Source organism: Lytechinus variegatus, chromosome 1 (assembly GCF_018143015.1).
Source record: "Lytechinus variegatus isolate NC3 chromosome 1, Lvar_3.0, whole genome shotgun sequence".
Taxonomy (NCBI): domain Eukaryota; kingdom Metazoa; phylum Echinodermata; class Echinoidea; order Temnopleuroida; family Toxopneustidae; genus Lytechinus; species Lytechinus variegatus.
In genome coordinates this window covers 63,930,946-63,955,206 of record NC_054740.1, presented here as the reverse complement: position 1 = coordinate 63,955,206, position 24,261 = coordinate 63,930,946, and the positions used below count along the sequence as shown (strand labels likewise).

At 36.6% G+C, this 24,261-nt stretch overlaps 1 protein-coding gene across 2 annotated transcripts in view; it reads right to left on the bottom strand.

The window, feature by feature from the left end:
• LOC121419686 (transcription factor GATA-3-like) overlaps nt 1-19,845 on the bottom strand; it is a 38,569-nt gene extending 18,724 nt beyond the window's left edge. The window contains exon 1 of one of the 2 annotated variants that reach the window (XM_041614153.1): nt 18,441-19,845. In XM_041614153.1, coding sequence (XP_041470087.1) covers nt 18,441-19,593 — 1,153 coding nt within the window. In that variant the 5' untranslated portion in view covers nt 19,594-19,845. The remainder of the gene's footprint in view (nt 1-18,440) is intronic. The other variant, XM_041614147.1, reaches the window with a different exon arrangement.
• Between the last annotated feature and the right edge of the window lie 4,416 nt (nt 19,846-24,261).

The window sequence follows — 24,261 nt, the reverse complement described above, 5'->3', positions numbered from 1 at the left end:
ATGAATGAATGAATGAATGAATGAATGGGCGGACGGACGGATGGATGGATGGATGAATAATGAATGAATAGATGGATGAATGGATAATGAATGAATGAATGAATGAATAAATAAATGAATGAACGAATGAATAAAATCAATGAATCGAGTAATGAATGAATGAATGAATTAAGTATAAAGTAATGAATGAATAATGAATAAATAAATAAATGAATAGATAAATAAACTAATAAATAAATAAGTAAAAATTATATTCAATAGTACTATTGGAAATTACTTTATTTTATAACTTTTATTTTACTGCAACAAATAAGGGTGTTTGTTTGACAAGTTGGGCAGGTTAATTCACACCTATTACAATATTTCATACTATATACGAATTCAAAGGTTATACCTGGTATATGTCGTGGTAATTCCCGCGAGTTACAAGAATCACAAAATTTAAATTGCGTTTTGTTGTTTTATTACAAAACTAGATAAAATCATTTAACATGCACCTGTTGGGTAAAGGCCTATGTACAATTACAAACATTGAACAGTTTTGTCGGATAATTCCTGCCGTGTCTGTCCGGCTAGATGCCAGAGATATACCGCGGTAAACAAGAACAGTGCATGTTTTCTTCATTTGCAAGATGGTTAAGATGCCGTTTTGAGAGCTGTTGGGCCACAAATATCATTGATCAGCGGTTTCACTAAAAACGAAGAAGTATTTTTCCTAACCGTTTACGAAAATAAGGTGATGAAAGAAGGAAGAAATACTAAAAAAATAAAATATTGAAAATCGTTAGAAAAGATAAAATCATTTTCCCCCTGTACTACCCAGCGTGGGTGAAATCAATACAAAAATGCATCGTGTGACGATACAAGCGATAAAATCTCCATCATATTTCATCGGCAGTGATAAATATTCAAAATAAAACAATAAAAATGATTATTTTTCTTCCTTTACAGGCATATCATGAATGTGTATCGGATTAAGATTCCGGTGTAAGAGCATAGTTAGTGCGGTGTTAGCATATCTCATATCCCTTGTCCTATAAGTGCAAATGTTTGTGTCTTTTTCCGTTTCTCTTTTGATAAGGCGAAAGAGGGATCATTGATTTCTTCGTTTATCACGCAGGAAATAGCCATGGATGTCCTTAACGTGTTACCACACCTAAACATGAGTTCAATGATAACGATGGGTAGATAATATACGCTACTCACATGGCTGGCTCTTTCCTATATATGTTTTCCATCCGAAACGGTATCTTTCTAATATTCCATATTTATTTCCTCGTTTATTCATTTGTAACTTTTCAACTCGCAATTTAATTTTGGAAAAAGTTCGATCGGACGGAAATGTTGAACGTCTCCCTACGAGCAATAGACATTGGCTGAAAAACTCAGCATTTTTTTTTCAACCAACTCTTGTATCTTATATACACCTCTGTTTTATATTCGGATCAGACTATGCTTCTTTCAGTTAAAGTGATTGAATTTGTGTAACATTTTAAGATTGATAAGAAAAAAAAAGAGAAATCTCATGTTTAATACCTGATATTGAAATGGATAGCCAAATTGCACTGTATTTTAATCAAATTAATGATTATAAACCACAAGCATCATCCTGCACATGACAAATATAATTCATAGGCCTATATTATCAGCTGTGTATACATAATTATAATAGGCGCATTATGATGTCTTGAAGTATTATGTATAACCTGATACACTCTAAGAACAGGGTTTACCGAATATTGGGTAAACATGCATGTTGGTTGGGTAAAAGATACACAATTTGCCAAATATTTTGTAAATTCTAGGCAATGATACGTTGAAATAGCCCAATATGGGGGGATTACCCAACATACATGTTCCCTTTCTACCCAATATTGGGTAAAATGTTACTCAGTGTTTTTAGAGTGTAGTGATACTGAAATAATATTGGTTCTAATTAGAAATTTGCTTCTTCAAGTCTATGGAAGTGTCGGTGATGAATTCTGGATCTGATAGGCCTATAGAACTTCTGGGCTTACAAATTTATTTTTCTTATCTAAAAGAACCGAACCAACAATCTTGAAATTTCGATCTTGATCCAGATACGAGTTTGGCTGGCCATTATTCACAGCTGATCTTAATTCATTTCAAAATCATGAAATTCGGAGTGAACTTATACTTTCTGTTCTCTTTGTCTCAATCTTTCTCTGCATAGCTCTTCAAAAAACAATCGACGTCAGTAAATAATTACACGCTGGATGACCAACCCTAATTTATTTTCTTCGTTACTCCACAAGCATTTGTGTATGTTTAGGTGGTGAAGACATTGCAGTAAAGTGCCACCGACATTATTTTCGCGTGATCACCCCCAAAGAAAAATTTATTTGCATTGGTAACACCGCACGCACGGCTTTAAGACCCTCAGCAGAAGTTGTGGCAGTAGTGGCATATGATTTTCAGAGCACATGACGTAACAATGATAACAAATATACATCATTGGATGTAGCTGTTGGACGAGGTATTATCTCCTCAAAACATAAATCCATGGGGAAGATTGTTATGCTTTCTAAATCAGTGACGATCGAACAGCTTCGTACACAAACGATGTGGGAGTGGGTGTGTGGCAGCATCCGGAAAAAAAGTTACTCTTGAAAGCAGAAGGATGGTTTGGAAAGAAGTAAAAAGGTGTCGCTTTGTTCTGAAAAGAGAGAACAAAATACCACTCCCAATCTTTCTTCACACACTCATTCATTTCTAGTTAATAGTTCTTAACTTTCCTTATAATTGCTTATTTTAGCTTATGATAGTTATTCAACTATGCGTAAGGCGTTGCCTTCAGCTATATAAACTTCGACGATATACATAATTTTATACACACTTAAAATGTTTGGCAACATACTGTCCACACAAAAATTAAAAAATGGTAAAAACAATTATCCAACTCTGGGTACTTTTAAACCAATACTGTGTAGTTTTCACCCAAAGCACATATTATTGGTTTAAAACTACCCAGAAGTGGATAAAGTTTCAACCCATTATTATATGGACAGTATGTTGTCAAACACTTTTAAAAGTGTTCTCTACACAGAAACAATTAGAAAATCAACAATAAAAGTATCACTACATAATAATACAGATGCGCTTCATGAAATACCTCCCACCCCGATGAAAAAAAGTTTTATTCCTTAAATGAAATATGCCACCCCCACCCCCCCCCCCCCGAAAAAATCAATCAAATAAAAAAGGTGAATACATGTACACTGAAGTAACCACACATCTTGAGGACAAAAATAGCGAAACTCCCACTTTCGCATGTAATATTTCCTGTGTCATGCTATAATCATTCTATCACTCTATTCTTGTGTACGCGCTTCTGAATGATGTGTACAGACAAAATTATGAAATAAGTAACCAATAAAGTTAGCAGGTTTAACATGATTATGTACATCAAATACCAACTAACTGAGTACTATATATAAAACTGTCGAAGAGTGAAGGATTTACGAGCTATTCTTGACCAATTATCAATCACTTCAATTCGAATTTAAAGCGGATAGTTCACCCTGACAAAAAGTTTATTGTGAAAATAGCAGAAGAAATAATAAAAAATATTGCCAAAGGTTTGAGAAAAATCCATCAAGTAATTAAGAAGATATTAGAATTTCAATTATTTGATTTGTGACGTCATATGCGAGCAGCATTCTTACATAGCGAATGGTAAAAAATCAATGAAATGTCATTTTCTCAGAAAATTGAAAATGTTTTTCACTGTACCTTTTGTATATCAATAGACAAATCATTTCACACCCGATCATAAATAGATAACAAAATTAAGTCATGAGGAACCATACAAAATTTGAAATTCTTGCATTTTATATTACATAACACATGGGGCAGCTGCTCGTTTATGACGTCACAAATCCAAAACTTTGAACTCTAATAACTTTCTTACTCTTTAATGGATTTTCCTCAAACCTTAACCAATATTTTTTATTATTTTTTCTGTTATTTTTACAACAAAGTTTTCTTTAGGGTGAACTTCCCCTTTAATAGACTTGGCTGACCAGTGGTGCAAGTAATTAGATCTTTCCTGCCCTGAGGATAATTTACTCTGACGGAAGATGGACAGCTCGTGGAGGACATCGGGGTCCAGATTTTATAACCGATGCAATCAAACACTCGGGGATCGTTTTGTGAAAAGACCGTCGAATTTTTCATGTGACAAAGTACGCTTTTAGAACATTTATTATTTTGTTTCTGTACTTCAATTTTGCTATTATTTTTTGCATAATTTTCATATCTTGTTGTATTATGTTTTCGTTGTATTTTTTTCTTGTAAATTCATTTTGTATTGTTTTTGCATTGTTCACGACCTTGGTGATAACAGACCTTTTAATCGTGATTAAATAAATAAAGTACAAAACAAAAGACTTGTTATCTTAATGTACTGTGCAATCTTACATGAATTGTGTAAAATTAGAGAAAATTTATAGTTACAAATTTACTGTACTAACAACCATTTTCCCCTTTTAGAAATAGACCTGTGCTTTTGAATTGCGGAAAATAGAAATTTACAGAATGATTCTGTTATTTTTTTTAAAGTTTTTTCTTCCGTAAAGCCTTCTGTTTTCAACAGTGTATGTCTCATTCGACAATTACCATAATGAATTCATGACCTTTTTAATTGCCAAAATTCAGAAGAGGCTCAAAAAGACAAATTAGGGTCGTAAAGTTACAAGAGTGATTCTGTTAAATTCATTCAAAAGAAAAATCAAAACCTCTCCAATATTTAATATGCAACTACAAATCAATTACAGTTAGGTAAATTTTCATTTTCCGAGAGAGTGATAAAAAAGGTCCGGCTGAGAGGAGTATGGGACGCCATTTGTCAATGTTGTTTATTTTAGGTGACTCCTAATTAAGGTTTTATTGTGACGAGAAAGAATGTCGCAGTCCTGTCGATGTCGACGAGGTAGTCATTTACGCTGTCATTGACAAGAAACACGCAGTGATCAGGTTTCTCGTCGTTCATGACGAATGAGCAGAATTGTAGACAGGGAAGAAAAATGCAGCAGGAAAACAGAGTAATTGATGACGTACCAACACGAAGATGCTACAACATTTTAGTGGATACTTGGGTATCGGACAAAATAGGAGAGAAGGAATGAGAGAGGGGTTGAGAGGGGGAGTGGGGATGGAGGGAGACGGGGGAGAGAGAGGGGAGGGGGAGTAAGGGAATTGCATATCAAATTATTGGGAAAAAATAAGTATAGGCCTAGACACATATTGCAAAAAAATGACACAACATTTTAAGTTATCTAGTCTGTAGTCTTCAGCATTCTCCCCCTTCATTTTTTTTATTTTGATTTAAACCCTTGCCTTCTTGGTTAATTTGCCCACCTTCCTTTCCCATTGGCAGGAACGTCAAGCGTTGTTTACAGAGAATCTAATAAATCAACTTGACTCCAAAATGCGGGTCCACTGCGACCGCCGTACTTCGCTTTGAGTTTAACATGCTTGTTAAATAACCCTGATGAAAATAAATCACGTTTTACCATCTTTCTTCTTCCGAATCATGCCTACTTTTCCAAATTCTAAACAGAAATGCGACTAAATTGACTGTCGTATTGAGGTGAAGACAGAAAAACGAGGCACTTTCAGTCTCCAAACGTTGTTCACTCTCTTTCTTTGGATGTAAACAAACAAAGCGATCGAAACGTAGTCTAAACGGAGCGTTTCTTACAAGTGTATCCGTCAAAAGCGCACGAGTCACGACGCGCATGTAGCCTTACTACAATCAGACTATATTTTGCAAGAAGAAAATAGCCCTCTTTTTATATTATATGTTTTATTCGCTTTTCAATCACAGATATTAGCATACGTTTCTTTAGTCGGATGCAATCATTATGCCTGCATCAATTAGGTTGGGATGAAACTATAGAAAACCGAAGAAACTTCAAAGTCTTAACGTTGAAATGACATCAACATTTTCTTCCTTCTTTGTAGGGGGTGGGGGTTCAGTAAATACCTAACAGGCAAGGTTAAAACTAGTTTTATGTCCATTTCACATGTTCAATTTTGGTTGTTCCTTTTTTTACTTTAGTGCAATGAAAGCAATGAATTACATAACAAAAAAAGACTTTAAAATGGTGCAGATACATGACAAAGTAAAAGCAATTTGTATATAATTTTTCATCCTTCTTTCGAATGTTTTCCTCTTAGATATAGGACTTATTTTCATTTGGCAAAACAACTACGAATATAATAAATTGCGAGTTATTTATGAATAAACAGCAAAGACGTTTGAAAGTAGAGACTATGATAGTTTAGAGACGTGTGTTTGATGGCGTATTAGTCAACATTTCAAATAAACGAATAGTGAACTTTCAAGCAGGGGGCACCATGTCTCAAACCGCTGTATACATTATTAGGGATCGCAATTCGACTTGATTTATTGCTCAAAGACGTTACCCTTTTTTGGCTTACCGTAGTTTTGAAGAAGAAAAAAAAAAGGTAAACTGCCGATTCGTCTATTGCCAATTTGTCCACTCGTCACATGGTCTACCTTCATTTAGTCTAATGCCATTCGATCCATCAACATTTCGTCTAACAACCATTTGGTCCAATAACCATTTGTTCCAATAATCACTTCGTCTAATCACCAGTTCGTCTATAACCATTTCGTCTAATAATTAGTTGGTCTAATACCCATTTTCTTTTCATTCATTTCGCCCAATTAATCCAATTAGACCAAATGGTTTATGAACAACATGGCTATTGGACCAACTAGTTATTAGACGAAATGGTGAGTGGACGAACTGACAATTAGACCATGTGGACAGTGGACGAACAAATGGTAGACCAAATGATAGCAGACGAGTTGGTAATTGGACGAATTGGCATTAGACCAAGTGGAAGTAAACCCAAAAAGTGTTAGAAAAAAGTGTTAGTGTCAGTCTACAACCACTTCGCCGGGTACTGATATGGCGACGACATGGCGGTGTGGTGGTAGAGATGGTAGTGGAAGTGAGTTTTATTAGCATGAATAGCAGTATCATTATAAGTATAAGCAGCAGCAACAGTGGCACTTGTTGTCTGTATAATAACAGCCCTGGCCTACAGATGGGATTGGGAGGCCCCCCCCAAAAAAAAAAAATGATAATAATAAATAAAACAAAAATATTTAAAAATCTTCACGACTAAGAAAACAAGAGAAAGGAAAAGGAAAGGGAAGAAAAGAAAAGAAACATTTAGTGGAATATTATATTTTGGTGAATATTACGTCAAAATGATATATCACAAAATCATATTTTTTATTCCTATAAATGCCCCAATTTCCACTCATATGCCATGAAGAAAAAGCTGTAGTAGTATAAAAGTTAGTAGTAGTATATTAGCAGTGAATGTAGTAGTAGTAGTAGTAGTAGTAGTAGAAGTAGAAGTCGTAGTATAGAAGTAGTAGTAGTATAGTAGTAGGAGGAGGAGGAGGATAAGTAGTAGTATTAGTAGTAGTAGTATTAGTAGTAGTAGTAGTAGTATTAGTAGTAGTAGTAGTAGTAGTAGTAGTAGTAGTAGTAATAGTAGGAGTAGTAGTAGGAGTAGTAGTAGTAGTAGTAGTAGTAGTAGTAGTATAGTAGTAGTGGTAGTAGTAGTAGTAGTAGTAGTAGTAGTAGTAGTAGTAGTAGTAGTAGTAGTAATAGTAGGAGTAGTAGTAGGAGTAGTAGTAGTAGTAGTAGTAGTAGTAGTAGTAGTAGTAGTAGTAGTAGTAGTAGTAGTAGTAATAGTAGGAGTAATAGTAGGAGTAGTAGTAGGAGTAGTAGTAGTAGTAGTAGTAGTAGTAGTATAGTAGTAGTAGTAGGAGTAGTAGTAGGAGTAGTAGTAGGAGTAGTAGTAGTAGTAGTAGTAGTAGTAGCAGTAGTAGTAGCAGTAGTAGTAGTAGTAGTAGTAGTAGTAGTAGTAGTAGTAGTAGTAGTAGTAGTAGTAGTAGGAGTAGTAGTAGTAGTAGTAGTAGTAGTAGTAGTAGTAGTAGTAGTAGTAGTAGTAGTAGTAGTAGTAGTAGTAGTAGTAGTAGTAGTAGTAGTAATAGTAGTAGTAGTAGTAGTAGTTGTTGGACAGATGTACATGCCTACAACGTACAGGCCTACGATAAGACATAACTGCTGAATATATCATGTAAACTGTAATACACTAACATGATGTAACGCGTACTGGGCCATTCTGGGAAAAGCGCTTTATAAAAATTGGCTATTATTAATATTCATTAACAAACTATTTTTGATAATTTTTTTTGTAATTGAAATTTTATGCGATATGTTCTCTCAACATTATCTTTGTAATAACAATTTTCTAGAAAATTTAAGAAATACAAAATATAGCGAAAATCCTCTTTGAAAAAAAAAAGTTCAAGAAGGTAAATGTATTATTTTTCTCACCTAACTACTAATTTCTGAAACTCAAGCCCCTTGTTCTTAGTCACGTTTTCCATGCAATTTATATTAATTCAGACGTGTCTTTTAAAAATGATTAACTTTTCATTTTCTCATTCTTCTACCGCAAAGGCAGTCATTCTGTTCTTCAATGGGTCGTATAGAACACCTCATAGAGGAAAAAAAACATTAAAATAACCCTTTTTTATATTTGGTTACGTGTTTGTTAGACGAGGACTTCACCCTCATCTTGCTTGCTCTAATGACCCTCTCTCTTGGTAGAAGACTGATACGGAGTTCCATTCAATTCATACGTCATCAACACATTAACATCGTCGCGAATATCACTTTGAGAAAGTTTGGAAGTTGTCAGAGGTTTCCGGGAGTTACATTAGTTCATTAACCTTCTTATTGCGCGAGCTACATTACAATGCCATAATTATGCACTGTCGTCGAAGCTTTCATGGTGATCATGAATATTATTTCGAATTCACTCCACTGTTTCATTGTTAATTACAAGTGTTTATTTTACAATGATCACGGACGATAATATGATATATATATATAGGCACGGGCGAACAGGAGGATCCACCCCCCCCCCCAAAAAAAAAAAACGGAATAAATAAATAATAATAATAGTAATAATGAAATTTTTAAAAGAAAAGGAAAGGAAAAGGTGAAATATGATATTATTTACAAAATAAATTGTAAAAACTATCGCAAAAGTATACGCATTCGTATTAAGAGGGTCTAATCTTATTTGCTTACTCGCGATTTTTTTCTCGAATCTTTGCTCCATATACCATTATTTTCCCTCTATAAATTTTTGGCTAATGACGCCCCTGGTTATATATAGCCTATACGCCTCGTGATAAAATCATAACTAATGTTTATCCTATTTGATATATGTGACTGTTCATCATTAATCATTTTTTTTCCCTTTGTTTCTTCCTAAATACCCGCCGCATTCTATCCTTGAGATGCCCAAACCCCTCTCATCCCTTATCCTTCCTATCAAGTCTGCCTCGTCTCCCTTCGACACCTCGCCCTTTCTCCTCTGACAACGTACGCAAGAGGACCCGGCTGCCATCTCTGACGGGCCATACCACACAGGAGCACGGCTTTAATCGCCATCAAACTTTATTTGTAATATTTGATCGAGGCTTGTCGTTTTGCAACTTTAAATTGTCTACAATTGTTTGGGACTGTCATGCGGTCCTCGAAAAATTACCGCGTTATTGAAGACAATTTAGTTACTTTATTTGTCTCAATCACGACGCCGAACAGATTCAAGCTGTTACTTTGTTTTACTATAAATTACAGCATTTTCGTTGTCATGGTAGCATACTTCTTAGTCTCCTTGTGAGATTGAAATATTTGTTTTACTTTTTGAATTTCAATTTATCAAAATTTCAAAACATACATAGAAATGTAGAAATATGAATAAATGCCATAATAATATGAAAAAAGCCTTGCAGGAATTTCGTATCATTTTCTTGATTTTTTTCCCTTCGAGCCATCTTAATTCTTCGATCTGTCCACACAGAAAAGTCTGACTTAACGACTATTCCACGAGCAACGTGTCGTGTAATAGTTTGACATGTATCTGGCTAGTTCATGTCACCACCTGTATACCCACAATGATTAAAACCTCATTTCAGGAGGCAAAAAAATCGTTTCAGACAAAAAGGGCTTTTAGAACAGCCAAGCGCGCTCTCTTGTTTACAGAATTTGGCGACTGTAGTTATACGATGAGGTGACCGAACAAACCGAGGTTCGGCGGCCCCCGCCCCTCTTCACAACTTTCTCCGATACTTCCCTTCTCCCATCCCCACCCCTTCTCCTAACCCTCCTCCTCTGACCCCTCCCTTTGTTTTACCCTCCCTCTTTACCCTTTTCCGCCACTTTACTTCTTAGGCATACATATCTTTATAATCATTTAGGGCATGCCTCCCAACCGCATCATTACCTATACACCCTGCCCTCTTTAATATACGCCTTTTCCCATACACAAATTTCTCCTGCGCTGTCTGAGGACATGTACCTGAGGTACAGGTCCTGTATTCCCCCAGATCATAAAGACGAAAAAAAAACGGGGTTATAACATAGTCACACACCTGTATAACAAATGCCCTTTATCAGACAATTTTGTCCGTATATATATATTGCACCCTACCCAGGAATATCGGCTAAGGGGCGCATGTGAATCTGTACAAAGCTCACAATATTTTGTGTAGGAAAGCTCATACGTTATACCGTCAAGATTCAACATAATCACTGTCACTCGAAATTAAAAGAAATATTTTGAAAAATTAAATAGTTCATATTCGTATATAGATTATACCGCCCATTGTTCTCAGATCGCTCTAGGCTTCTTTTTGTTCTCTCGCAATAAATAAGATAATTTGGGTCCTACTTCTGATTTAAATCATTATTATCGTTGGTATGTGTCGCTTTAAACAATCATCCCTGATAATGATTGAAAATAACCGACTCAAGACAAACAACCGTTCGATTGATGTAGAACTGAACTCCTTCCCGCGCTTCAACTGGAATCCCTGGACCGGTTTCTGAAGGGTATAAATGACCGTCATCACAAATCTTGGGGTCTGCTTGTCAAATATTTGCAGTGGTTTTAAGAACCCGCCTCTTCTGCGAACATTTAGCATTGTCTTAATGACTCGGTAACCATTCAAGGGATACTCAAATAAACCCACTTAATATGAAGGAATTTTTTTTTACGCAATGTTCGCGAAGAATCGGCGGATGTTGGTAAAAACTGAGACGTTTTATTTTTTTAATTTCATATTTCGTTTAGGTCCAAGACTTTTTCAAATAAATTGGTGCGATTATGAAATAATTTGATGGTTTAATAAGATCTTTACTCATTCGTGTAGGTCCTACTGTTTAAAGATTTCATGACATAATGACGCTTTGAAGCTTTGAATAAGAATCAGTCAATTATCGCTGAATTGAAATAAAAGAAACACTCGATCTATTTTTTAGAAATCTTATAAACAGTTCACTTATCAATTCCACACAGTAAAATATCAATGAAAAAAAGTTAAATCTTAAGTCTACTTTGGACTAGTATGAATATGCCTCTGAAATAAGGTATAGATTTTTTTTTATTTAATCGTTTCTCTGTAATAAATTTGAAAGCTGAGGGCATGATTTTTTTTTCATGTGAAACAGGCTTTCCAACCTATATTCCGACTCGATGACGCTAATGAGAATAAGTCCCGAGATATTTCAAAGTCTATACTAATCTTGCAAGTAAATACAAAAGCCGAAGAGATTAAAGTTAAGATTCAAGATAATTTCTTGTCATTTATACTAAGCAGACTTATGTATTTTCGGACAATAAATTCATTATGAACATACATTATATTGGGTTTTTATTCATAGACAACAACGTTTGAATATATCTGGAAAAAATATTTGGAATTCGTCAAAATTTTTCTATTTAGTTCGGTTATTAGTCTTTATAATTTTTTTTTTTATTTCATATCATAGTGTCATATCTCGTAAGCATGTTAAAGCAAAATCAGTTTCCAAAGTTAAATTATACTTAATCTAGTTCACGTCTTAGCTCAAGTCACCAAACTAAATTATTGAAGATTCGACCCTTGGCCTGCAAGTGGAGAGGATGTCTATCCAAGAACCACATGACCCCTAAAACACCAATAATGCAACAGTGACAACGGCGAAACCGACCCTAGATCGACCAATTTTTTTCATCATTAGTATTTTTAAATATACACTCTTAAAATAGTTGGGCAAAAAATGCCCAACTTTTAACCAACCCTGGGCAACATACTGTCCACACAACTATTGGTTAAAATCTGCCCAAATTGGGTAATAAATTTTATAATTGGGTAACAAATTTGCTCGATTGGAAAATAATTGCCCAGAATATTTTTTTAAACAACATACATTACCCAACACAGTGGACAGTATGTTGCCCAACATTTTAAGTGTGTATAATACATGTACGTTATTTCTAATGACTTGCAATCGTTGGTTTAGGAATGGTATCGTTTTGGTCTGGCTCTGTATACATATTGTAATTTTAATCCTCTCTATAATTTAGCACGTTTCTGAATATGTTTTGAGCCAAACCCAGGGTCTTCAGAATCGGTGGCGATTCCGGTGTATTAACACCCCAAATCTCTACATCGAATCGTCGCCAGCTTCCAAAAGAGGAGAGGGATTTTACGAGCGGTTTATGAGGAAGGTACTCCTAAATTTAATGATTGTTTGAACAGGATTCTAAACAAGCTATGAACTATACATTTTACAAGGATATACCATATATTTACATGAGGAAGTTTATTTCACGTATAAACGTGGTATACTACCACGTTGACTTATTGTAAGAGGCAGAATTGGGATTGCGTTATATGGTTCTTTGCATCGGAATGGGGTGGGGGTGAGGGGGTATGTGAGCAGCCGATTTAAAAAATTCTCAAACCAAGATGAAACATGTGTGCAAGTGCATGTACAAGAACTGATAAACCCTGAAAACAACCATTATTGAGAATGAAAAGCTAAAACTACAAGGCAAACCCCGATTTTGTAAATAGGCGTCTTATAGACACCTAAATAGTACACATAAGTGTATGGGATGAAATTAAGATGGTGTTTCCGGTCACTTTATATTTCAATTTTTGAAGCACTAAATAATCATTTTCGAACGCAATTTTTTTCTGGGCTTCATTTTTGGAACATATCAAAGACACAGGTGACAAGTGTGACCTTCTAGCTCAGATTTTTTAAAAGTCAAACCAATGTTAACCAATCACTTTAAGTGCCGGACTTCGGTGTTAAAGAAATTAAGAACCTTCAGATTGGTATCAAAGATCAATAAAAGGAGAACAAAATAAATGAATACAATATAGGGACATCCTATAATGGATTATAATGGCTACAAGACCGAGGTGCAAATATGCACCTGTAAAAGGTGCTTAGATATTAGGGGAAATACAAAATAACAATAAGGAAATAGCGGATGAGAGGAAGAGGGAGAAGAGGAAGGGGAAGAGAATACAGTAAACTAAGAAGAATTATATAATAATAACGCAGTTCTTATATAGCGCATATCACATTATGTCATAACGTCCTTATCACATTATGTCATAAACGTCGCTTCCAAAGGACTTGGATATGAATTGAAGGAAGGGCTTACAAAAATTATTATTAACGAGAAAAAAAAATGATGGTCGCGAGACTTCTTATGAAAGATTTGTCACGAACAATCTTCGGGAAATTAGATAGAAATGGCAAGAAATGATCAAATGCCACAATCATGACCACCCAATGTCCATGCTATATGAAATACAAAATTCAAAAGAAAACGGCGAAATGGTGTATTACATGACAACCAATATTGCTCTGACAAACCTCTATGAATACTTTTTATTCTTGTCTTTAGGATCTATTTTCATAACATTTTTTTTCTCATCATCTTAACATAGAATAATAAGTTGTGTGCAACCATTAGTCATCGTCAAGTAAAGTGGGTATATATCGAACTAAAATAATGCGGCGCTCATCAAAAAGATTTTACGGGTTGTCATCTAAAAACAACCCCTTTATTCGAAAATTTGTCCAAGTTTATTCATTAATCTCTTACTAATCCCCTGTCCATGTACAATCATAGGTACCCTTTTAATCTCTTGTAACTGTACAGGATCGTTTACACGAAATGACAAAGCTTACAAAGGCTAGCAAAGAGTCCGCTCGCGAGCCCTTTCATAATAAGACAATTCATTGATTCATAAGAATTGATTTTTCAGCAGTTCGCGCCCGAGTGTTTTTTCTTTGTAGTGCTGTGATTATTCCCCGGCTCAAGTGCGGCGACAAACATCGTGGGATATTTGCTCTGGGAACTCGATACTCTGACTCTAAAGAAACAAACCAATTTCAAGATCAAATCTAGCAAAAAAAATATAAAAGAAAAAATGGAAGGAAGTGGGAGAAGTGGAGGCAGGAATGGTGCCAGTATTGAGGACTACAAAGCCCGCCGCCAATGTACGGGTACACGTGCCGAGATTTCTGTTTGAGTTCGTGCGCTTTTGTACGCCGCTAAAACAAAAACTTATTTCAAGTTCTCGAACTTTATTTCAAATACGGATAAATATGTAAAAGTAATTTATCAATTTTAATGGCTTCTGCAATCGGCGAATGGTATATATGTTAATCCCAATTTATTATCTCTTGAAGCATTCCATGTCGTTACATCCAATAACTTTGTGTATTATAACAACGACTTGGGACGAGAAGCAAGAGCAGAGCCATTATCAAACAATTTCATGTCTGCAAACTGCATAAAACAAAAGATAATAATAATGCGATTAGCATTCGCAGACAGGCTATCATAGCCTTATCACAATAACTTCAAATGGCAATAAAATCAGAGTACGATTTAGCAGTATGATAAATTGTGATAAAATAGATGATAGTCAACATTTTATCTTGTTAACCGTTTACTGCTAATTTAATGGTATTAGCGTTGATAAGGCATATATAGCAGCGCGCTGACAGATTGGTTTAAAAATGGCTTTACAGATATAGACATGTGACATTTTATTTTATACTTTACTCTCGTTTAAACTATGAAATCTTTCTCTTCGCCTAAGGATTTGGTCATTCACGGATTTGACCATTTCCTGATTTTCGTCAGATCCATTTCCCTTTAACCTGTAAGAAAATGGGAGGATCTATATATGCAACGGTTCGTTTTGTTTCATGTGATCAAAGTAAGACCATGTAGCTTTTCCCAAATACATTCGAAATATTATATTACCGTATAACCAATTATTTTTAAATAAAAGTTATACATATTTACTTCATATCCAAGTGATATCAGTTGGCATTTATTAGAGCAGTCGAATGAGTAAATAATTCTTAAACGTCGATGGAAAACTAAAATATCATAAATCCCATGATATCAATTGCCAAGGTCTGACAATATGTTCATAATGCTGATTACATGTAACATTCTACTTTTTCATGGGGAAGAGAATTAGCTGTTGAGAGGTTATCACGCTTTATCTTAACAACGAGTTGATATAGCAAAAGTATCACTCGAACATTTTGAAAATGTGGTAATCTTCTAGGCCTTTTTTAATGGAAATTGAACAGGTTTAACACGCGCCGCTTTTCCATGATGATAAAATTATTTATTCATCTTGAATAGCATTTGCATGATATCTTCAATTCGAATAAATTAATTTTCTGTTTTTTCAAGACAAACTTGGTTTATTGGCAAGACAAACGATAACTTGAAAAACGAATGTCCAATCGAGCTAAATTAATTGTTTTTTCGCTTTCGCCTTTGTTGCCATGGTATCAATGAGGGTTCAACTTCTTACATTAACTTACATTACAAGTCCACCCCAACAAAAAAACTTCATTGAATAAAAAGAGAAATTCCAACAAGCATAACAGTGAAATTTTCATCAAAATCGGATGTAAATGCAAATGGGGGAACTGATGACATCCACTCACTATATATTTCTTTGTATTTTATTATATGATACATGAAATATTCTCATTTTCTGCTCATTCTCTGTGAAACAGAGTCTTCTTCTTCCCTGAACATGCGGAATTACCATTGTTTTAACATTTTATTTTTTTTCAAGTTAGTCCTTATTGTCAAATCTGTAAAAACCTAGACATTGTGTAATTCAAATGATCACAAAAACCAAAAGAAATAGTGAGTGAGGGACATCATCGATCTGTCATTTGCATGTCACTGAGTTGTGCATATAACTGTTTTGTGAAAAATAAGCGAAACCTTAGTTACCTTACAATATCATTACTTTCTTATTTTCTATCCGATTTGATGAAATTTTCAGTGTCATTCTTGTCTGATTTTTCTCTATTTATTAAAAAAAAACATTTGTCTTGGGTGGACTCGGCCTTTAAAGCAAAAAGTCAATGACAAGTTATGAGAAAACGAGGTCTAAAAAATATCAGCGTATTTACTATTTTGTTGTGGATATTAAAAATGTGATTATTCACTGAACCTCTCCCCTAAAAAAAAATACAATACTTATCAGTAAAATTTTCAATAAAATATGAAACTGGAAGAATCCCATGGTAATTTTTCTCAGTTCGATAAAAAAGTTTTGCATTATTGTGGTATATAAAAACGGGTTGCCCCTTCCATCGTTCGAAAAGTGATACCTTTCCCCATTGCCATGGTAACCGATAAGGCATACTTGGCGAGCATCCCGTGTTTTTAGTTCCGCTAGTCATAATACCAACTCAACTATATACTTGGAGGAAGAGAAGAAGTGTATAATATATATATGAAAACAAAACGATTTTCGCTCTCCAGTTTCATTCTTTATTATCATGATTATAAGGCTGAACACGAGACGTGTATCACTGGAAGAGGGTACAATGCAAAAACTCAGGTGTTGATTTAACACCAGCCCGGAATCTATGTATGTCCACACCAGAGAAGTATTGAAACAACACCAGTTTGGAATCAAACCGATGCTGTTTTAATACTAATTGGTGTTGTATGAACACATTTCTGGTGTTAGACCAAAACGAATCTGGCGTTGTTTAACACTTCTCTGGTGTGGACATATATAGATTCTGGGCTGGTGTTAAATCAACACTGCAGTTTTTGCAGGGTAGAAGGGCGAGAGAATGGGGGGAGGGGAGAAAAAGAAAAAATAGTGACCGACGGACTAGGGAAAGGGTGAGGAGATAATAAAGAAAATATATTACAGACAGTACTTAGTTGATTTAGGAAAAACGGTGAAAATTCAGGTGAACGCAAAGAAAAATGAACAAGGACAATTTGGGTTCATAATCATGATGGAAACTGAAAATAGATATTCGAAAAACACGTCGTTCCCTCAAGAGTACCCGAAACTACTTCATTTTCAACTAAATTCTATCTTCTGAAAGAGTGCATTATCATCTGATGCCTAAAATTATCTAAAAATTCCACGAATTCTAAAAAACTGTGATCTAAAAATTATAATATTAATCAATTTTCTGTTCGTGTATCATGTACCTAAAGATTTATTAAAGACACATTTTTACAAAATATAATTTCTGCATCATTTTATGTTGTCTTTTCACTCTTTTCAAAACGCATATTATTCAATAAAGAAAAAAAAATAGTATCATAACCAACAATATTAATTCATAGTGCAGTGTATTGTGAAATTACTACAAATAACATTTTCTTTAAAGTGGCATATTAATAAGGTTTCTTATCGAGAATCCTAAGAACATCACAATACATGGAAACATCGTATTCTCTCACAATTATCATGACAATCATCTAAAAATGTCATCTTTTAAGCGAAAGATCAACCAACAAGATGGAATTATTTTGGGTGACGAACCAAATGACGTTATTTAGACATTCCCTGCTAACTTCTGTCGAGTTCTGGGCAGTGAATAACTCCTAATTTTATTCAGTGTTCATTTTAATCTTTGACTCTTGATCCTGGGTTGTTTAATTCTTTCCAACCATCCTATAATTTTCTTACTTTTTATTCTTTTCAATATTCTACGGTTATACCCCCCCCCTTCTCCTTCAATCTCCCCTAATCTTCCCTTTACTCATGTCTTCTTTCACGTTTTGATTCTGATTTCCATTCTGAGCCATGTACGTGCGTTTCTCTATTAATTACTATTTTAGGCCGATTTTATAAGGGGATGCCAATATGCTTAGATTTTATTTTCATTGAACGTTATTTATTTGCAAACGTTTAACAAGAGCAAGAACGTGTCCATTGCATTCAAAATAAATTTGGATTCTTTTATTTATGGAATGATAAACTTTTCAGACTTAACAGAAATGCAAACAACTGTAATAACGTATATTATAAACAGAGTGATTGATTTGAATTTCGCCGCACATTGGAAAAAAAAACATTAATGATTGTAAACATCTAGTTTATTTGGTGATCATCATCATCCTCATCATGATTATTATCCAAATACATGTTTTCATGATTCAATTGAATTTTTTATCCATAAATTATAAAATTAACTCACCTGTTGGTCTCCGTCCGCCGAAGTTTCCTCCTGCACCCCGGCCCATACTCGAATGCAACATCGACCCATCCAAGCTCGACCACGGATCGGCATAAGGGGAGTAGCCAGTCAGACCATTGGGCGTCGAACCAGGGTGTCGCCCGGACAACGGACTGTTGGCCGTGGTTAACGCCGGACTGGCGGGGAAGGAATATCCTCGATGATGGCTGTCCCCTCCGACAACTCCACCGCCGCCGCCACCACCACTTCCATCCGACTGCGGGCTCCACACGGCTGCGGCAGCGTGAGCGTTCGCCTGCATGATGACGCTCTGGTTCTGGTGATTCGGGCTGCTCACCGATGGAATATGCTGAATAAACTGTGCAGGATGGGGCATCCCGGAGAACGATGGTCGGGTTGTGGGTACATAGACCGGGCTCGATTGCGAATGAATGTAGGAGGTAGGCGAGGCCTCGTAACCGTGCTGCTGAGATGTCGGCATGCCACCCGGAGAGACGGTCGGCGGCATGGCACTCTGCAGGGAGATACTACCCGAACTTTGATACATTTGGGATTCACTTGTCAGATGATACTGGGGATAAAGATACTGCTGATGGGGCAGTCCTGTAGCAGGGTTCTTATCAAGATTACTGAAGAACACTTCAACGTCTTCTTTGCCCGGGAGTAGGATGCTGTTGTGTTCGAGTTGGTGATGGCCTACACCGACTTGGTGAGGTATACCACGCTTCGCTTCGTGTTTCACCCAGAACTCCCGGTTTGCCTCTCCACTAGCGAATGAGGTCTGTTGAACGGGTGACAACGGCTCGTTCTTGATGGACTCAGAAACTACAGGAGCGTGGATATCTGGTCTGTCCTGGCTGTCTCCACTCCCAAGACTCTCGTTCTCCTCTTCGACTCTCTCTTTGTATTCACTATCAAAGTTGCTTTCGTCGCACTTATCGTCTCTAGCTATTCTCCCGCTGTCGATGATCACTTCACGATGGCTATCAATGTCCACTTCGCTTCGACGTCGTTCAATCACTTTGTTGTTATTGTTGTTATTATTGTTATTATCTGAATAAGACTTTTTGGTTGGTGTTGAATGATCAGGTAAGGCGGGCTTGACGGGTCCAGCTTCGACCGAGCTTGCCCAAACGCTAGCACTCTGTTCCATGAATCGAGAAATTCGCCGAAAAACTGGACATCTATAAAAATCAAAACAGTGTGGCAACTGGGAGCAAAACTGTATCGAAAGTAGATTCTATTTAATGAAAAAAAAATGTGGAGAAGAGTCCAAAAGAGTAGTAATACTCGACTATCTAGATTAACGAGGTTTTGCAGTGATAGCGGTTGTGATGTTTCACAAACAAACTCGACGTCCTATCTCCCTTGTAGGATAAAACACGACTGATATGATAACGACGGCCAAGCTTGCTACCCGGTGAGCTTACCGTTTGAGCCAGAAGCTTTGCTCGACTGATAGTGGTCAAAAGTAAACCTCAACGGGCTGTTGGAGTTGCCGCTACGATCTCTGATTGGTGTGCTTACTCAAGCGAATTAGCGACGTGTGGTGGGAAGAGGGCTGACGGTGGGTGGGGTGGAGTGATGGGTGATTAGGATGGGGTATTGGCTTGTGGATTGAGTTTAGTCAGGATATATCAGCGTATTGGGTGGTAACATAGGTCAAATTCGCAGGGTGTATATAGTCTAGGGAGTTGGGAGGAGATGTATAATCATATATGGAGGGATCAACAAGAAGAGATTGCTGTCAGTAAAATGTCCCGGGTAAAATGTTTTCTTTTGACGTAATCTTTTGTAGTAGATCGTCATGTCTCTGGTGTCAAACCCATACCATTTAGGCCCTATGCCCCAATTCCTAGATGAATAGTTTATTGGACAATCCGAATATTGATTGCTTTTATGTGCATCGGTGAAGATTCCGAGATGTGAGGAGGGGTAATATAGAATGGGCGGGGCTGGTAGAAGGTTGCAGTTTATGTGGTAAAGTCCAGGGTTAGGTGTACTTGCAGATGAATTGCCAATCACTGACTCTGTTTGTACGTGGTTCAAATAAACCAGGGAATTACTCCCTATTCCCTTAAGAAACAATGGAGTCAATAAGCGCGGACGATCTTCTGTAGACCCATGGGTATCTGTAAAAACAAAGTTTAGAGAACAAATGAAAATACGATCACAGACTTGTGCTCGTAGTCCGGCGTTCAAATGAAATCAAAAATTTAATGTTTTTGATTTGATGTTTGAAACTTTTCATTCACTATTAGCCAATATCATTGACCATCTGACAAACAATTTCAGTTTTCATCAAACATGGTAGGATTTCCATTTCATAATAATATTACAATTTCAATTTCATCATTCTTGGAAGAAATTACATATTTATCAAATATTGCGAAGAATGTAATTACGATGCAATTACAGAGTTAATGACACTAATTTCCATATTATGCTATGAACAAAGTCTGGGTGTCGTAAATCATTAAGCAGAGGTATGGAGGTGTCGGGGTTGATATTCTGGAGTTGTGATGCAGATCATTATCACGAAGTTTTGATTGCCTCGTAAAAGTTATAAAATAGCCGCTAGATGCTTGCTTGCTAATGCACATTAAGCTATTAAGTTATTAATAATCCTTGAAAAGGCACTACCCCGTGTCGTGACCGATTTTCGGCAATTGGCTGGTTTCGTTTTACATCGTCAATTTATCAGAAGTAGGCCTACATCCATGAAATCAGTAACAAAGTGTGACCTGGTTATGGAGATGTATATCAACGCCTATGAACACCCCCGTTCCCCCCCCCCCCAAAAAAAAAAAAATCCCCTGATTGTAGAATACCAACCATTAATGAAATAATTATGTTGATTACAGCTGTGTATTCTGGTTTTACTATAACGGGGTTCAATGAAGCCCTTGATCTGATAATAACGGGTACTTGCTTGTATATCGATCCGATATGGACGATGTAATCTATGCGTATAGTGTCATGTTTGCGTTTCTCATAATTATTCAAACTTTACTTCGGTTCATTTTCAGGAACTTGTACGTAGTTGAAAATGAACAAGAACGAGAAATGGACGAGTTATGAAAGGATGCGGATGACAGGAGACGTTTTGAAATGGCGCGAAATGATTTATGAGGTAGATGTAGCTTCCGTGGAAGATGTTGAGATCATGTGACGAAAAGATGGATCGCGAGTCAAACATTGATGTCAAACAGTTAGCTGGACTAGGGGGTGATAGGAGATGACTGGTGCGATTATAATATGTGCAGTGGTAAATTGCCAATTCGTCTATTGTCATTTATATACTGTAGCTGACGATGTCGTGGACATGGATGTTATACAGACGACGACGATGGGTATGATGATGACAACGTTTATTCGCTCTTGGTTTTTTCAGCTGATAAATCGAACCTGAACTTTTACATTTTGCGTAACAATTGGTGTTCCACAGTTAGACCAGAGTTTAAATCAGACCATGAGTTCAGAATATTGATCCAAGGGGAAGGGGCTCACCCGGTCCGTGCTCACCCCCCCCCCCCCGTGGTCGCCCCCCCTTGAGAGTCATAGTCAATATTTTTAATGTAAATATGTCGTTCATACACAAGTGTGCCACCCCCCTCCCTGAGAGCCACAACAAATATTTTTAAATGGGAATATGTCATAAATACACAAACGAGGACTTTTTTTCTCGTCAAATTTTAAGTAGGACAAAATAACCTTCAATTTTAGTTGTTGTTTTTTTTTTGCTTGCTTGTCAAAATTTCCAAGGGAATATGTGCCCCACCCCCTTTGGAAAATTCTGGATTACGTTGCTATGACTCTCAAAAGGGGGGGGGGGGCGAGCACGAACCGGATGTGCCCTCCCCCTTGGATCACAAATCGACATCTTGTCAATCATTAACGAGTCCTCAATTTCACATGTTCCGGAATCAATAGTGCGGTCTTGTTTTACATCCGAAATTTTCTCCTGCAATTTTCTCTGATTATTTCAATAATTTCATGATAAATTAGGTGGAATTGACGATTATACACGGACCATTGGAATATGTGTCTGAAATCATCCTTGTCATGGCTATTCCGGATCTAACCTTTGAAAAGTTTGTGATGAGAGGAAAGGAATTTTCGTGAATTCCACTGTTATCAAAAACATTATACTTCGAGAGTGGTAGAATCATTTTTTTGAGAACAAGGAATTGGGGAGGGGAGTGGTATAAATTATATTAATATAACAAAGTATCATTATGAATCTCGTCATTGTGGTAGAAGTTAACTCGTTCATGTTTATATCTATTTTAAAGGGATTGACATTGATGGTGTCGTCAAATGTGAATCTTCCCAGTAAAATGATTGCAATGTTCTACAAAGAGCCTCCCAAGTGGATATATTCAAATGCCTCCTTCACACCGGAACGATTTGTTCCCCCATCCCCACGACGAGCACCACTGCAAATATGGCGATGTGGACCGCAACGCATCTTCGGAAGATAGTGAAAACTAGGCCTCTGTTCTTAGTCTGCCGTGCAAACCCTTCACTCGAGTTAAGGGTCTGAATGTGCAGCCTACTCATGCTTTGTGTAGTGAAGGCCCTATGTGCTAGTCTTTGCGTGCAGACACACTTGCTGATCAAAGTTTCCACCAGGGTCTGTGCCTGATGCAGACTACTCTGTTCTTGCAGTGATTGGGTTTGTAGCGAGAAGTGTTTTTGGACGGGCATGTAAAAGTGAAACGTCCATTAAGTTGGCATAACTCTGCCAATCAAATCCTTGACTTGGTTCTCCCTCTTATCTCCAATAAATGAATGAGGAGAATGCGACAGATGCGTGTTGGTTAGATAAGAAGAGCGGAAGATGACTCGGGAAGATGTCGCATCGCAAACCATCTTCATCTGGATACTCAGCCCCCCTTTTCCTTTGTCTCGCTATGGCTCCTTAAAGGGGCACAATGTCCTTGAAAGGGATTGAACTTTTGGGGGGAGGGGGGGGGGTAAGAGAAAAAAAAAGAAACAAAACGAGTAAGTCCAACCTGATACAAGGGTTTTTCAGTAGGAGGGGAGATGAGGCGCTACGCAAATAAAATTTTCAAATGTAAGCTCGATTTATTTCAGGAAATGTTGCCTCCGTGGCGTACACTCCATTTCAATTCAATAATCCCCACGATAGGTATTTTTCGCAAAAATCTTAAAAACATAATTATACATTCAACTTGGATATTAGAAAATTGTGCTATGTACCCCCTTCGAACATGGAAATCAATGAAAAGAATCATGAATGATACTTAACGGGCATTCAAAGAACCTCGCATTTTTTGCGGGATTCTATAAGTTTCATTTCGTCAATGAGTAATGGCGAAAGAGAGTCACATCTAAAGATGCCTAACCTTCCTTGATTTTCTCTTCTCTTATTCATCAATAAACCGGGGGGGGGGGCTAAAAACGAATGTTTCACGACCAAGAAAGGAAATGGGGTAGAGCAGGATCTCATTTCTTGAATATTATGTAAAAGAGTCTATGACAAAGTTAGATTTTCATTTCAGAAGACCAAACGTTTCGCTCGCTCGCGAGTTCTTAGTAATGTCCCCACATACGCCATGTTGTGCACCCCCCCCCATTTTTTGCTCATCACGGCATTGATATGTGACATGAAAATGAGCTGTTTGATACATGCCCAATTTCCAGAAGTTCAAAATGGCCGCCATGAAGCCCTTTATATAGGAATATTTTTTCTTTCAAAGAAAGTTTGGTTAAGGTTAGAAACGTCGGATTAGAGAAAAGGTGTGTTCTCGGGGGAGAAAATGAGAATAGTCTGTGTTTTGTTTTCTCGAGAAAA